The sequence below is a fragment of the Dreissena polymorpha genome, chromosome 1, assembly GCF_020536995.1.
Source record: "Dreissena polymorpha isolate Duluth1 chromosome 1, UMN_Dpol_1.0, whole genome shotgun sequence".
Classification (NCBI taxonomy): Eukaryota; Metazoa; Mollusca; class Bivalvia; order Myida; family Dreissenidae; genus Dreissena; species Dreissena polymorpha.
This window is the reverse complement of record NC_068355.1, coordinates 12,097,825-12,114,516: the sequence shown is the minus strand read 5'-3', so window position 1 is coordinate 12,114,516 and position 16,692 is coordinate 12,097,825. Positions and strand designations below refer to the sequence as shown.

Below are 16,692 nucleotides of genomic sequence, written 5' to 3'. Positions count from 1 at the left end.
GAGATTTAGAGCGAATTTTACTACGAACTAAACGCTAATCACTTTCTTGCTGATATGGCTGGAAACAGAGCGGCATTTAATAATTAAATACAAGTAATAAAGGGTATAAAACGGCGAAAAATACCTGTTTCGGCATTGACGTCGCCATCTTGATTGCCTTTAGATCATCACGTGATTACCCCCTCTGGAACATGCCATGCCTAACATTATCATGAAAATGCCTGAACATTTCGACGGTGTTTAATAGGGGCCCCACATTCCCGAAGCTACCGGGTTTGAAGCACTTAACAAACATCATAAATGCATTCAAAAAGTCTTACTGAAATAAGGATTACGAAAACATCAATATGCATTTAACACAGCTACTGGGTTAAAGCAAACACAGCTACTGGGTTAAAGCAAACACAGCTACTGGGTAAAAGCAAACACAGCTACTGGGTTAAAGCAGTACAAAGAATATCTAAAGGCACTCAACATATCGTATACATTGCAAATAATTGTCTTTGTGTGTACATAAATTTCAGACAATGAAAGTTATGATGGAATTGAGCCCCCATGTTAACAATTATACACTATATATATTTTATTGATTGTGTTGTACTACATTTAAAAGTGAGCTGTTCTAATTGTCCAACTGATATTATTGTGTATATTGCGTATGTCTCTACGAAGAATTTGGAAAATTAAATGAGTCGCTATCAAGTTTTCGAAATGGTTATTCTTCAATTGATAACATATTGGTATTACAAAGCATGGTACATACATAAATAACTAAAATAGGAGTAAGGTGTATGCCTTTTATTTATTTTCAGAATGTTTATAATGGGATATTTTACTATAAACTATTTGTCATAATGCAACAATAGGTTAAAAGGGAAAGCTATATAAGGTCCTTGTCTATATGTACTAAAATTTACGGAGTAAATTTCACGAAGAGCGTTACCTTTACATTTTTTCTTGGTAAAGTGGAAACAGAGATGAAATCGATTTTATTAATGCGATGAGAACATTGCATTATTTATATACATTTTAATGCGAAAATTATAACCATAAAACTATTTTAAACTTATGCGTGTATAACGTGACATGTCGACATATTGTATACTGGGACAGGCCTCTATATACGAAATACATTACCTTGCCTTGTCTATATCAGTTATATGATATTAATTTTCAAGAACATTTACCTCGTGATTTAATACGCTTTCACTTAAAAAAAGACTTACATGTAATAATCATATTGCAGAAATATGATAGTTCCCATGAACATGTATGTCAAATAATATCAATCAATTCAACTAGTTAATTATAATAACACTTACTACAAATAACAAAAGGAGTTTCTTCACAACTGTGTTTTGCATGGTTTGGAGTAAACAAGTTCAATTGTAAATCAGTAGCAACTATCTGTTTAATTAATGCATCTGTTTGTCCCTTGATTTTTGTGAAAGTACTAAATAGGCAGTTATGTTGGTATTCAAGGAAAAATATAACATACCCGAGGACAAAACCATCATAATTATTTTGGTTGGTAATGTTTCATTTTATTGTTATTGATATTAAAGTTAATTATACTTTATTTATACGCGATCACATGTCAAGTTGATTCATAGAAAGGGTATTGAATTAAGGGTATAATAATTGTGCATTTTTCGACATTCAATTTAATTATAAGACTTCTCCGGAAAGAACAATACTGTTCTGTTGCGGAAGTATTGACGTACAATGTACACAACTATTGAAGGTTCACTTTTCTTGCGCGAGGATTCGCAAAAGTACAATTGAAGATATTAATTCTACTTATCACATAAATATTTATTTTTTTACGCAATACTCAAAATGAATGTATTACTTCTACTTATAAAATACTACAAAAAAGAACTGCAACACACACACACATATATGGCATTGAGGACATCAATTTCAAAACATCACATTCGACTTGTATTTGTTGAACAGTATATTACAATAGCATATGAAAGATCATTCGAAGTAGCATTTGCTTTCTTGAAATCCTGTTACATGGCAACGGTTTTCCTTGCAGTCTAAAATGCTAAGTAACTGATGCTGTAGGCCAGAAACCATATCCGCGTCCATTGATGGGTCGAGGTTGTTAAATTCGTATGGATCACTTTTAGTGTCGTAGATTTCCACGAAAGTCTGAATACAAATGTAAATATTGAACATAGCATAGAGCGTCCGGATTTTAGTTGAAGATATATTTACTTCTGAATTAGTTTTTTTGTTAAATGATATTATAACATGAAATAGTTCAAAATCACATCTTTATGTCTGAAATAATTACAGTATTATCGTTTTGTATCTGTCAAAAACTCGTTTCCTTAATTTTTATGAAATATTTTCGAATTTGAAGATCATGCTTGTTTTCATGCAATGTAAATAGCGATACTCAAGCTTAAAGGCTCTATAAAGGTGACGATCAATAATTATTTACCGATTTTTAAATATTTTTTTTTTCATATTTTATTTATAAATGTTATCAAAAAACAATATATAAATGCTATTGGACATTACAATCAAAAATAAGCAATACAACTTGTTTTGAGCTCAAAATAAAGTGTCCTCCAAGTCAAATGTGTTTACAAACAATCAGTTTATTTACATCGCTGTTTACTCGGAAAAGAGAAAGTGAAAGTGACTCAGGTCACCAAAAACATAACGATTATTTTTAACGTTTTCCGGTATCACCCACAAAGTAGGTCTCTTCTAAATGGTTAAAACGTTTGTAGTGATCTAATAAGTTACTTTCTTCTGCTGGTAAAAAGTTGTTTAAAATAGAATTAAAATTGAATTTTCTTTCGGCTATTTTTAGCATATGTCACCGCTCTGAGGCTACACATCACGTTTGTTGCAAAAATGTAAACATTTCTTCGAATCATGAAACGGGTTTATCTCCCATAATTCTTGACAACGTTGTACCTAAGCTGTTTTATTAGCAGTTTTATGCAAGAGTAACTGAAATCCGTTAAAAATCAGCCCAGTTGATATGCATAATAATTGGATTTGTCACCTTTATAGAGCCTTTAAGAACGATCTTCATTTTGCTTATATCAACTTTTATCATTCATTTAGTTTAACATAAGTAGAAAATCACTTTTAATGCGGAATTGTCTGTTGGTTTCTTGCAAATTAAATCAAAACACGGCTGGTGACCATATGTTCAGATTCAGATTCAGATTTTCTTATAGCATGTTTAAGTATAATATTGTTTAATAATTTAAAATATATATCATTATGAAAACAATAACCAGAAATGGCACAACTTCAAACTTATGCAAACACTAAGCATTTCATCAATGTGTTCGTGCATAATAACTGTTTCAAATCAATATTATCAAGTTCCATTTATATAAATATAGTTTCTGTTGAAAGACATAACAGACAATTAGCATGTATCCCTTCAAATAAGTTGTTCACAAATGGTATAAAACTTTGTTAAAAGTTTTGGACAAAGAAAGTGCCATTTGATAAGCACACTTTGTCTTTCCTCTGCCAGTGTTGGACTAATTTTATCTGTATATTTTGGGCGGTGTAATATGGTACATTTTGAGTTCAAGTTACCATGGAATCTAAAAATTGACAGGTTTTCAGCATCTGCTCTTCGGAAAACTGGATCATGCAGGCAAACGTGTTGTTGACGCTGTCTTCACAGACACAGTGCGGGTTGCAATTCTAGTCAAGTAGAAATATTAAAATACGCCAGGTATTTCATACTTTGAGCCACCGATCATTCATCATGTATCAATTCACTGTCGATCGTTAGTGTTTGCACACTCAATCTACGTAGAGTAATATTACTCGTGTATATGTATTTAGTAGTGTTGATGACACTTCTAACATTTAATGATATATTTAAATGAAATCGTTGATTGCGATATTAATCATAATCTGTATAGATACAAGTTTTTAGTAGACACATTATTTAGTAAAGTGATGCATTTAACCACATTGTCGACATTGCTTGCGTTTGCATTGAATGTGTTTTAATTCTCTTTCGCTATTGTTTAATTTGGGATGCTATACAATGAGGTTAAATTTCATTAACACTATTATGTTTCATGAATATTGCTGAGCCAAGTATGAGGTTGAGCGCTCTAAAACCGAGTTAACCCCACAGGCAAATGTTATCAAGTGTTTCTAAAGGGATGACACACTTTTTCAGCATGTTAATCATTTTTGTAAATAACTTTGTATTGCAACATAAATAATTAAGTTACAGTCTGGACTCGCATTGTATGGCATTGCAATTTGATACATACCGACTCTTTCAACACATAACACCCAGTGTCGACATGATGAACATGCTGTTTAATGGCCAATTTTAACATTTGACGTTTACGTTTTACCGTGGCATCTTAGGTAGGGATAAAGAGTTCGCATGTGACATATATCATATGATGGCAAATTGTGGTAAGAAATTCATAGCATAATGAATGACAACGATGCAGTTCGGACAAGCTGTTTTATGTCAAAATTTGACATTGGATCTAATCCTTTCAGGATGGAACATTGGCGAAACCATGAAGTGTGATGAATAAAAAAAATAAAACGAAACAAACTAAAGCCATATACAACATACCGCCATTCCTTGGCCATTATATTCCGGACATTCCGGGATCATATCCTGATATTCCCCCACGTGTTCCACGAGAATGGTGTCTCTCACGGGCCGCTTCACGTGATCCTCGGGGCGCAATATGGCTCTCATTGAGATCCCGTCGGCCCCTGGTGCGAATGAATCGGCAGCCAGGTCCATGAACGTAGGGGCAAGATCTATGTTTGCAACCACCTCCTGAAATAGCACCGATAAGTTACTGATTAAAAATAAATGTATTCAAATTTTATATTTACAAAACTCATAACGGACATTAATTACTTTTTGCTTGCGCTTGCACGTATTAAATACTGGTACCTATGCCCTATAAAGAGATTTGTAAAAACATGTCATGAGTCGGAATACCAAATGTTTTAGCCTTATCTCAAACCTTAACAAAATGATATTGCCGTATCAAGGTCATAGAGACGTATCAAGTTCATAGAGGGTGGAAACAGGTAAATGAAATAAGATAACATCTCAGTACAAAATGACAATCTACTCGTTGGCTCTTCACTCAATTACGATATATTGCAAATGAAAAACGCGCACTTTACTAAAGCAGATAAATTAAAAAGGCATGATAACCTCAGGAGCTCATCTGAGTTCAAGTGGTACAACATTTGTCAAAGATTGAGTTCAAGTTGTACAACATTTGTCAAAGATATGACGTTGTAAAACCATTTTTGAGTTCACGTTATCCAGGTTCAAACTTTGTCAATATAATATTCAACAATTGCGATATATCATTGTCCCAGATAGGTGACAAGTTACGAATTTATTTGTTTATTTGGTTTGTCTTAAGTTTGACCTCGTGACCAAGTGTCGACTCAGTTTGTGCAGGCATGAAAAAATTGACAAGATATCATCAAACGCAACATTGTGACCAAGTTGTATCAAGACTGAGCAAAACAATGTTACTTCTGCTGTGAAAGCGATGTTTTTCGAAGATTCGACCTGGTGAACAAGACCTTTGTTGATCGCACCCGGACATGATAGACGTGAAAAAAATATTGTCAAGATAAACATTTCGACAACGTTTCGTTTAGATTTAGTCATGTATGAAGCTTCAAGGATAGTTACAATAATTTCTTCAGATTTGATATAGTGACCTAGTGATTGACACCAATCGATCAAGAATTGAACCTTTCATAGATATTGTAAATATAAACATTTTGATCAAGTTTCGTTCAGATTGAGTCATTAATTTTGCTTTTAGTGTTGACAAGATTTGCCTGAAAATTGCCTGCATGGCCTGGTTGTTGACCCCACTTGATCCTTACTCAAACTTTTCCTAGATATGGTAAAGACCAAAATTCTGAATTAATTTCCTTACATATGACCAATACATGTCCACAAGGCAATTCTCAAAACGCAAAAAGGCTGACCGTCGGGCATAAATTTAGTGCTCAGGTGAGCTAGAAATATGAAAACACCCCAGCTGCATCAGCAGGGGATAAATTTAAATATCACCTTTGGGTCCAGTACGTATGGCAAATAATTAAATAATCAATTGTAAAAAGAAGTTGACACCATAGAAGAAATCTACAAATCACAAATATACAAACAACTATTAAGAAGTATAATAAGTAGACATGTGGTCTCAACTGTTCGACTGTATCTATATATTAACGAATTACTTATTTCTGTTAATCGAAATAACCATAAATGTTTGAGTTGTACATTCCAATTATGTCTTGATCATCCATGTCTTTAATATTGTTATATAACAAATTCGGTACCGGGCATATACGTGTATTTGTACCTTCGATATTTGACCCGCTTTGATGCCCGGACCTCTCACCATGAGCGGGACCCGGATGTCAAACTCGTACATCTGTCGTTTATCGTCAGGAAGGCCGAACTGACCTGAAATACGACAAGTAACTATGTTTAAAATCATGTCTGTATATTTTGAAAATCAAAATAACTGATAATTATAACTTGATAACTCTCTCTATATATTTTTTATAATCATTAAACATGAAAATAAAAAATTGGTCATTTCTCCCGGTGGTCACGTAAAGCCAAAAGTATTTATCATTAGTGTAAGCATGCGTTTTTAAATGTTATTTAATGTGAAGGTAAATTATTCCAAATAATATATTTACCGAGATGGTACCCGTTATCGGACGTGAAAAAAATGTAAGTGTTATTCAGAACCCCTTGGTCTTCCAAGGTTTGCACAACATCAGCCACCATGTCGTCCACCGAGAGAAGTGTTTGCCATCTTGAATCAGAGTATAGAGGTGCGCCACATATACTAGTAAGTATGATAGCATAATTTGTAATCGAATGCCGTACCACAAATGTTCGTCATCTTAAATTCTACTTAGGCGTGACAAAGTTTGCCACCTTGAATAATAGTGCAACCTGTGTCAAAATGGCATGAACAATATTAAAAATGTGTTTTATCAAATGATTTCATTGTCAAAAAATTCAAAGATAATATGTGTATAATATATTCGTAAAATTTGATTCTATGCAGATCAAAAGAGGAAGACTTACAACTTTGATTACATTTTATGGTAACCATCTTAAAATAAATTATATTTGTTAAACGATCAAAATTACCTGCGTCGATAAATGCCATCTCCTGTGACAACCGTGTCATTGGGCAATGGAACAATTGTTTTTTCTATCAGCCAGTGTTTGTTCTGTCAATCATTGCACAACGATAAATTGTATGCAAATAAACCGGCATTTTTTATTCAACTATTTATAATGTTTTTGAAATAATTTGTGTTGGTATTCATCAGTTTAAATTAGGGATGGCAACGAATACCGATATTGGTATTCGGATATTCGGTCATCCTTCCAAACGAATATTCGGATATTCGGTCAACATCTGTTAGAAAAAAATCAACTATGTTTACCGTACCTTTACTCCATGAATTCTACTTTCGTTTTTACCGGAAGTTCCCCGGAAGTGACTAAATATTGACACAGCATTGCCGTCGCTAATTGTTAAAATTGAATGACGAAAACTGTTTTTAAACTTTTAATATTGTAAATGAACAATAGAACGAGAAACATAATATTTACATGACGACAAAACAATTACATAACAAAACAGTTAGATCTATAAATAACTTAAGCTGAACTTAAACGTAGTATTTACATAGCAAACACGTGCTTTAATATTGTACATCAACATTAGAACGAGAAACATAATATTTAAATGACGACAAAATTATTACATGACAAAACAGTTAGATCTATAAATAATTTGAACTGAACTTAAACGTATTATTTACATAGCGAACACATGCAAACAAAACACCGTTGCCACATTTAAAAGTCACTCGGATCGGCGTCACTGGGCACATGAACATTGTTCTTATTTAAAAACACGATTGCGTCGACCAGATCACTTGCGAGTCTATTTCTTAGTTTATTGATGAGCAATCCAGTGGTTGAGAATATGCGCTCAGATGGCACAGAAGTTGCAGGTACAGATAGAACACTCCTAGCGACAGACGCGACTTTCGGAAATTCACTCTCGTCACGTTTCCACCAGTCAAGAGGTTTAGCGTTTGGCTCTATTTTCACAAGCAAATATCTCTGAAGTTCGTAAGAATTCTCTTGCTCGGTTAGAGGTTGAGTAAATTATTTTCTAAAAGCTTTTTTGATTTGACAACGTGATTATAACCATACGATCTTTTTGTTTTTCACACCAAGTCGGCACTTCCTTTACTTATTTAATCTTTGATCATGTTAAATGTAATTCGAGTTATTAGATCAAGACGGGTCGGTGTTTTAATTGCCATACGGTCTTATTTGTTTTTTTTACACCAAGTCGGTTTTTCCTTTACTCATTTAATCTTTGATAATTTTAAATGTAATTCGAGTCATTGGATCAAGTGCAGGTCGGTGTTTTGATTGCCGATGCGATTTGAACCTATCATAATTTTGACACAAAGTGACTGTCTTTGTTAGGCAATTAGCGGGATTTATGACCGGTATACTGTCATCACCATAGCGACGAATTACCCGGACTAAACATTATGACACGAGAAACAACTTTTTTTACAATGTTTGAAGCAAATTTCACGAATACAAAGTCTTTGAAATTACTCGATTTTTTTGATTTTTTTTCTTCCGAATATTCGATTCGGAAAATAGTATCCGAATATTCGGTCCGGGACCGAATATTCGGATATTCGGTGACATCCCTAGTTTAAATATCTGTTTATAATTTTGAAATATGTTAGTACGTGTGTTCGTTAAAAAACATGCAGTTCACGGATTACTCTTTCAACATCTTCCACGCCGAACGAAATATATTTGAATGAGGTTTAGACAATCTATATATTAGATAAAAGTGTTTTTATTGAGTGCATCTTAAATTTCCTGTATGGCCATCGTCGCCAGAAGATATTTTTTCCACTGTTTCAACAAAATATCGCATTTTATTGAAGATTTGTTGCATTTGTTTTCTAAACGCAAAATGTCGACCCCGGAAACCCGATCTGATGTGAAAAAGTCGACCCACTTGGAAAAGTTTCCGATAAATTTGGCTGAATTCGTTAGGGTAAGTAAATCCAGTTCTGTAATTATTTAAAGGCATTTTTGAATTAAAATATCTTTTGGTATATGCAAAGGAGGTTTTATCATGTATGTTAGAAATAACCTGGTTATTATTATTAAGGATTTATTGAAATATGGCTATTTGAAGTCGACAATGCAGGGATTTGTCCCTTATTTAGCACTTTATTTACAAATTTCTTTAAAGGTATGCCCGTGATAAGTATTTGCACCGATAATGATATCAACCAACGTCCCCCGTGTCACATTTCCGCCAGGGTTTCTTTAAAAAAAATCGTATTGGTGGAGAAATTCGACTTTACATTCAACATGTTGGTTCATTTATAAACTTAAAAGCTCACTTTTCAGCTGATCCTGAATAATAATAACCAGGTTTTTTTTCTAACATACTTGATAATACCTCCTTTGCATATACCAAAATATATTTTAATTCAAAAATGCCTTTAAACAATTACATAACTGGATTAACTTACCCTACCGAAATTCAGCCAAATTTATCGGAAACTTTTCCAAGCAGGTCGAACTTTTCACATCAGATCGTTTTTCCGGGGGTAAATGTGAAGTTGCGAAAATGTTAACTGGCGAACGACACTTAAGTTACGGACAGAAGCTTTAAGGGACCTTTTCAAAATGTTTGGCATGCATTAAATTGTGTCATTAAATGGTTTAAAGGGACCTTTTCACGTTTGGGTAAATTGACAAAATTCAAAAAAGTAGTTTCAGATTCGCAAATTTTCGTTTTAGTTATGATATTTCTGAGGAAACAGTAATACTAAACATTTACCATGCTCTAAAATAGCAATTATGTGCATCTTTTGACGATTTAAAAACCCGAAAATTTTAAAGCGAAACAAAAATTAACAAGAATATTGCCAAGCAATATAGTCCCCTACCGGCTCCACCATTGTCAGAAATTCCACCATTGTCAGATTTTTTTTTGAATTGTTGCCATAGCAACCAGAAATTTTGACGTAGGAACAAAATGAAATGACGTGCGTTATGTCCATATTGCCTTCTATCCATATTTCAAGTTTCATGAAAATATATTCAGAACTTTTAAAGTTATCGCAGGATCCAGAAAACCACCATTTTCAGCAGTATTTTTAGTCTATTTGTTGCCATAGCAACCAGGATTTTTGACCTAGGAACAAAATAAAATGACGTGCATAATGTCCATATTGCCATCTATCCATGTTTGAAGTTTCATGAAAAATATTAAGAACTTTTAAAGTTATCGCAGGATCCAGAAAAGTGTGACTGACTGACGGACTGACAGACAGAGCGCAAACCATAAGTCCCCTCCGGTGAAACCGGTAGGGGACAATAATTTGGAGAGTTCTGTTGTTGTCGTTATATTTTGTGACACTACGAGGATTGCTTATATAAAGTATAAAATACATCTGGCGTTGTATTCGGAAGAATGACCGAGTGGTCTAAGTGGTAGACTTTTTACTCCAGGACTCCAGGGGTCAGTGGTTCGAGCCCTGCTGAGGGTTGGTTACATTTGTTTCTTTTTTTTTTAATTTTCATTATTGATTTTTTACTGGAGCTTTTTGTATCCAATATTTACATGTATCAATATAAAGCATTTAATGACAAACTTCAAAACATGCCAGAATCTGTGAAAAGGTCCCTTTAAATTTGAATAAAATAAAGAAAGAAAAAAGTAATCCTCATCTAGGCTCGAACCAATTACCATTGGTGTAAAAGTTTAACACTTCAACCACTCCACCATCCTTGCTCATACAGTTAATGGTGTTTGTATACATTTAATAAGCAATCCTCGTAATGTCACAAAATACAACGATAACAACATAACTCTACAAATTATTCAATCGTTTCGCGTTTGTAGTTCATAATGTTCAGGATTTCAATCGTAAAAATGTGCATAAAAAAAGTATTTTAGAGCATGGTAAATATTCAGTATTACTGTTAGCTCGAAACTAAAAACTACAACGGAAATTAACAAAGCGACACTCTTTTTAAAAAGTATGCCAACTTACCAGAACGTAAAAATACCTCTTTCATGAACTTGTATCCAGGGCCCACCATACTTTAACCCATTTATGCTTAGCGTTTAGAAAAAAGGCCTTGGCAAACAGCGTAGACCCAGATGAGACGCAGCATTATGCGGCGTCTCATCAGGGTCTGCGCTGTTTGCTTAAAGGAATTTCTGTAAGAAATATTCTAAATATAGAAATAAATATACTAGACATCATTAATTTTGGAAATAAATTGATCCAATTTAGAAGGTTGGGAGAGTCCACTAGGCATAAATGGGTTAAGTTGGATTTATGTAAAGTAAAATCTTGACACCTTCTCACCTTGCCGCGCATGTTGTAGTTTCCTGTTCGCGGGACCTGAGCCTCGGGGAAGGACGCGTTATACTGAGGGGCTGGGGTGAAGGGGTCATGGCAAGAAGGGGTGGATAACATCATAAAGAAGGGGGCTGTCATGTTTCGGTTTTTCAGGAACTCTACCCCACGTCTATGCTGTGATATACAAAAAAGTGTTTCCGCAATGTAGATAACATTATAACTTGTGTAAATTATAAATGTCGTACATTTTAACATTGTCACAGGTACATTTATGAATGAACACTTTTCGAATTTAAGTTTCGTAATTAGGCGTCATACTTATTATTATTTGTACATTATTGTTTGTGTTGCTTTATTTTGAAAGTAAACTAAATGAGTGCGAACTCGGATAGGCGAAAGTGTTGTTCTAACAACAGAGGTAACATTTAATTTATATTCGCCGGTACGAGTAGTATAATCAAACTATGGAAAAAAATATCCACATTGATATTTCTTTACAATTTACAATCAAACAATTCAAACTTCTCTTTTTTCCACATAAATCTAAGTTTGATTCAGGTGTACACAACTAAAAGAAACATCACATACAATTAAATCAGTAAGGTAGTCGTTTTCATAATTGTCGCCGTGCCTTTCCGCTTTTCCGTTCACAGAAAGGGTGTAGTTGTAATATACGGAATTGCCAACCTGAAAAACGGAAACCAACCTGTGCGTTCCGTTATTTACAAACACTTTGTTAAAGTCATAAATCATGCATACTTTTTAACCGTATGTCTATATGTGAGTACAAACTGTTAAAAACTGCTGCACGACAAGTACACACACAAACACACTATAATAATTATATATTATATTTAAATATATATAACCTATTTAGTAACCATTTAATCTTTAACGATGCTCTTCTTTTCTGCCTGGTGTCTACGCCTAGAAATATCAGAGGGACGCTAAACTTTTAACAGTTGTGTTTGGAATATCTACCGGAAACGTCTCTATAAAGAACGTACCAAGCCATGCCAAAAGTCCCATCCTGTTGGCACGTGCTTTACGCCACCCGCGTGTTCGGCCCCGTACTGGAAGCAAGAGAGCAGTGTAATTGATCATATCTTCATCGCCAGAGACTCCGTGACAAACATTTTACAGGTCAGTTTTTCTATCCTTTGAAGTTTCAGTACAAATTTATAAAATATGTATAATTGTGTTTATTTTTTACAGGGAATTTAATGCACTCCGATTAAAAACCTTCTTATGCAAGCATATGCAAGTAAAGTTGTCCAACAATCACTTTTTTCCTATAATTTTCTCTAACTAATAAACTAGTTAGTGCTTTGTATGACTTACAACAAAAATAAGACGGAACAAAAATATACCCTGTTAAACAATTTAATAGCCTACAACAAACCGCGTTCAGGTATTTTCCAGCGAAGAATGTCTGATAGCCGCGGTACTGCAGGCGGGACGGGAAAAGCTCGTCCTCGAATTCCTGCCACTCCGGGCCATTACAGCCTCCGTCTATGGTGTTGTTGTAGGCGTGATGGTTGTGGACATAGCGCCCTGACAAGATACTCGAGCGACTCGGGCAGCACAAGGGGCTGGACACAAACTGATGTAATATTGTGCATGTTGTTTACCTTTGCAAGATTGGTTTCTGTGTGTTTTACTTAACCCATTTATGCCTAGTGGACTCTCCCATCCTTCTAATTTGATCAATTTATTTCCAAAATTAGGGCGGTCTGGTATATTTATATCTATATTTAGAATATTTCTTACAGAAATTCCTTTAAGTAAACAGCGTAGCGCCAGACGAGACGCCGCATCATGCGGTGTCTCATCTGGGTCTACGCTGTTTGCTAAGGCCTTTTTTCTAGACGCTAGGCATTAATGGGTTAAAGATTGAGTTTGAGGGTAGCATAGAGGACTGGACATACTCCTATTTGTAGAGTTTATATTGATATTTAGCTGTACACAGACTGATTCAATAAAAGAATTGATCAGAATCTAATCAGTAATTACTAAAAATGATAGCAAATCAAACTTTTGGTACTATCTTCAAACTAAGATGCAAGTAAACAAATAAAAAATCTTTTAACTGCTTCATAGTTGCAAGTGCATGATCACTAGCAAATTCGTATTTTGTTATGTAGAGTTGTTATACTTTCGTTTATATTCTATCACGTTTACGTTCATAGATTGTATTGTTACTTAAAATCATAAAATCGCATGGAGTAATTTTCTTTTTAGGCCGTATTTGTTTTGAACTCAGATTATATGTAAATGGCAAATAAGTTTACGCCAGATTGCCAATATTTAACTGTTTTAGGTTTCTATTATAAGTCCTCCAGTCTTACGGAATTTTTCCAGATATATATTACTCTGAAGCCACTAATACATGTTAAGCAGTTTCTGATAGCAAAAGAACCTTAATTGTTGAAATGTTACATTAACAATAAATGAACCACGAAGAAAATATACTTGATGGAAATACCATAGGGAAAGCTCGATTTTTTAAAAATAATTAAAAGGTCAATTCGATTTCGATTTTTAGTAATAATGACTTCGCTAACAAGTGTGATTTAATAAATCAGTTTAGATTCGTTATCATGTCCACGTGCACTGTAATAAAAGAATTGTAATTTAGTTACTTTACAGTTCGGTAATTTGACAACTATTGATAACAAACCTGTAATGCAATTTCAACACAATTACAAAGAGTTATACTTTTTTCAAACACAGCTCTTTGTGAAGCAATTATCTTACCATGTTGCTAAACATAATGCCCTGGTCGCCAATGAGTGCCTTTGTCTTCACCATAGGCTCCTGAAACAAATATCACTCGTGTTGTAGTCAACCAATGTCATGCCTTGGTCGCCGATAAGTGTATATCACCATGAGGATCTGAAACAAATATTGCTAATGGGGTAGTTGTAGCCTTCCAATATAATGCTTCGGTTTTAGAACGTTTCATATCTAACATAAAAGCATTTTACTGCACATCTGTACTAGTACTATTTAATCAAAATATGAATAACGAACTCCATATATCATAAGGGGAAAAACAACGTTATAACGAAAAGTCTTTTATTAAAAACAAATAGCAAAATGCTTATATATCTTAGGCAATTACAACACAACAAGAAATTAATGTCTTTATTTAAACTGTGTACGATCTACCTGTCCTCCCATTGTAATATCCTGGTCGTCCGTCAGAACGAACACAAAGTTGGGCTTAGTCACATCTTTAGCCTCTAAAACAATGCTCCAAGACCACAGCAGCAAATTGGCAAACACGCAAACAGATTTCATATTGCTTTTGAGTATATGTTTAATCCTTTGAGAATAAAAAGGTATAAGCTGTTATACTATTAGCTCGAGGAGAGATAGTATATCTTCCTAAACTGATAGGACAAGTCATGTCTAATTCATTATCAAATGATAGCAAATGATATGTGCCTTAATACAGCAAATTTGGTTTGGTTATCGCTCGTATGGACTGTTCGGCAAAGTGTGTTATTTACACGACCACTGTGCACAAAACAAGAACGACGAACTGAATTGCATTGCACATATATATATATATATATGAATATAGGTTTGAAATTAGATTTGTGTCAAATTTGTATTATAATTCATTATCATTTTTCGTCGACATTCAAGTATATTCGATTTGTGTTAAAAATACATTTTTTGCAGTAAGATTTCAGTTTCAACTGTGATACCATACTAAAGCTAACACAATTGCTGACATGGAAACTTAGGACAGAACGGCGTCAAACTATTAAACTGATAAAATTGCCAAAACTGATTTAATACACTACGCCAATTTGAAGTTAAATGCATTTTCATTTAAAAACAGCAACAAGTTGCGTAAGCATTTCCAAAATGCAAAATAATCTAACCTGGTAGACATTTGTGCTTTTTCAACATTCCAAAAGTATATGATATATGGCGAATATGACAAAAATGGAGACCGTATTAAAATTTGTGGCAAAACATACGCATCAAATAGATCGTTACACAGTATAGATTAAAAAAATAATAAACCGAAACGATTGCATCCTTATTGTCTAAACAAGTTGGTGATTGGTAAAAACTTGTTAAATATTATTATGCAACCGTTATAAAGGCTAACGTCAACTAGGTAAGTGAATCACTATTTATCATTCATTCTGACCTTCATGGTCTAGATAAGCCGCTTAACTTATTAATTCACACATGTCAAAATCAAAGTTTAAAAGACGTTCGAATCTCCAACAAAATCATTTAGGAACGCTGTCTAGGGCTATATGTAGACTGAAATACAAGAAGCAGGTTGCTGTGGCCTATTCTTTCTTGGCCCTACCTCCCGATTCACTCAGTTTTTAAATAAATAAAGCGCTCAATTCAAATCAAGTAACACTATAAATATTTGCTAAATTGACCAATATTAGACATAGCTCAATAGTTGCAAATGGCCTAACTTGTTATTACAGATCTCTAAGTTGGTAAACGCACAGAAACGAATTTCTGTTTGAAATTAATACATGTTAAAAAAACTTGAAAATGAACCCCTTATAAACATTTGTTGTCGTTTTTGCTTTGTAGTAAATGGGATTTGGTTTGGAAACAGGGGAATTGGATTAAGGCAATTTTACGCTAATTGTTAATTTGTTTTTTTACTGATTTTATACATTGACTATCCCTTAAATTCCATCGACACTGCCCAATACTATAATGCTAGATAAAAACTTCAAACATACAAAAAGTGCAATAGGAAGGTTAATTACTATAGGAAGACCATACAAAAAGAATAAGTGTACACACGTTAAAATACAAAAATTGTTCAACAGTTAACTTCTAAAAATCGTTTCACGATGTCTTCTTGTTTCGTTTTACGAATTATCTCGAGTCATGATCGGATTAATTCGGGTTGCGTTTATTTGCATAATTTATACAAGCTATCTCAAAAATCTGCGGCTGCCGTCATAAATTTTCGAAATTCAACTGTGTCTAATAAACGCTTGTGGACCAAATGTCTTCATCATCTTCAGTTAGTAAATAATTTTGGCAGTTGATATGTTCCTATTTGTATTTTTATTTATAATTCTGACAGCGTCATGCCTCCTCCAACCCTGTCCGAAGTCAATCTCGCGTTCGCTCGTAAATGTTCAGACATCGTCGCGGGAAATTAAAATAGTATATATTATCCCACAAAAAAACGAGCTTTTTGTTTTT

At 33.9% G+C, this 16,692-nt stretch overlaps 1 protein-coding gene across 1 annotated transcript; it reads right to left on the bottom strand.

Moving 5' to 3' along the window:
- Nucleotides 1–783: 783 nt before the first annotated feature.
- On the bottom strand, nt 784–14,903 carry LOC127871205 (N-acetylglucosamine-6-sulfatase-like). Its single transcript, XM_052413948.1, has 12 exons — nt 14,653–14,903; nt 14,239–14,298; nt 12,884–13,084; nt 12,489–12,554; nt 12,070–12,168; nt 11,488–11,655; nt 7,190–7,272; nt 6,727–6,845; nt 6,381–6,484; nt 4,601–4,813; nt 3,583–3,693; nt 784–2,160 (listed from the first exon to the last, which is right to left on the bottom strand). The coding sequence occupies exons 1-12, from the start codon at nt 14,782–14,784 to the stop codon at nt 1,984–1,986; spliced, it is 1,533 nt and encodes a 510-aa protein (XP_052269908.1). The 5' UTR covers nt 14,785–14,903; the 3' UTR covers nt 784–1,983.
- Nucleotides 14,904–16,692: the final 1,789 nt, after the last annotated feature.

Bases quoted from the DNA above. Each gene is read 5' to 3' on its own strand.
- LOC127871205 (XM_052413948.1), bottom strand. From the start codon at position 14,784: ATGAAATCTGTTTGCGTGTTTGCCAATTTGCTGCTGTGGTCTTGGAGC. The intron at 6,846-7,189 runs GTAATTTTGATC...CTCTGATTCAAG, and splicing joins GATGGCATTTATCGACGCAG to ATGGCAAACACTTCTCTCGG. The intron at 2,161-3,582 runs GTAACTTGAACT...ATTTGTATTCAG, and splicing joins GTCAATTTTTAGATTCCATG to ACTTTCGTGGAAATCTACGA.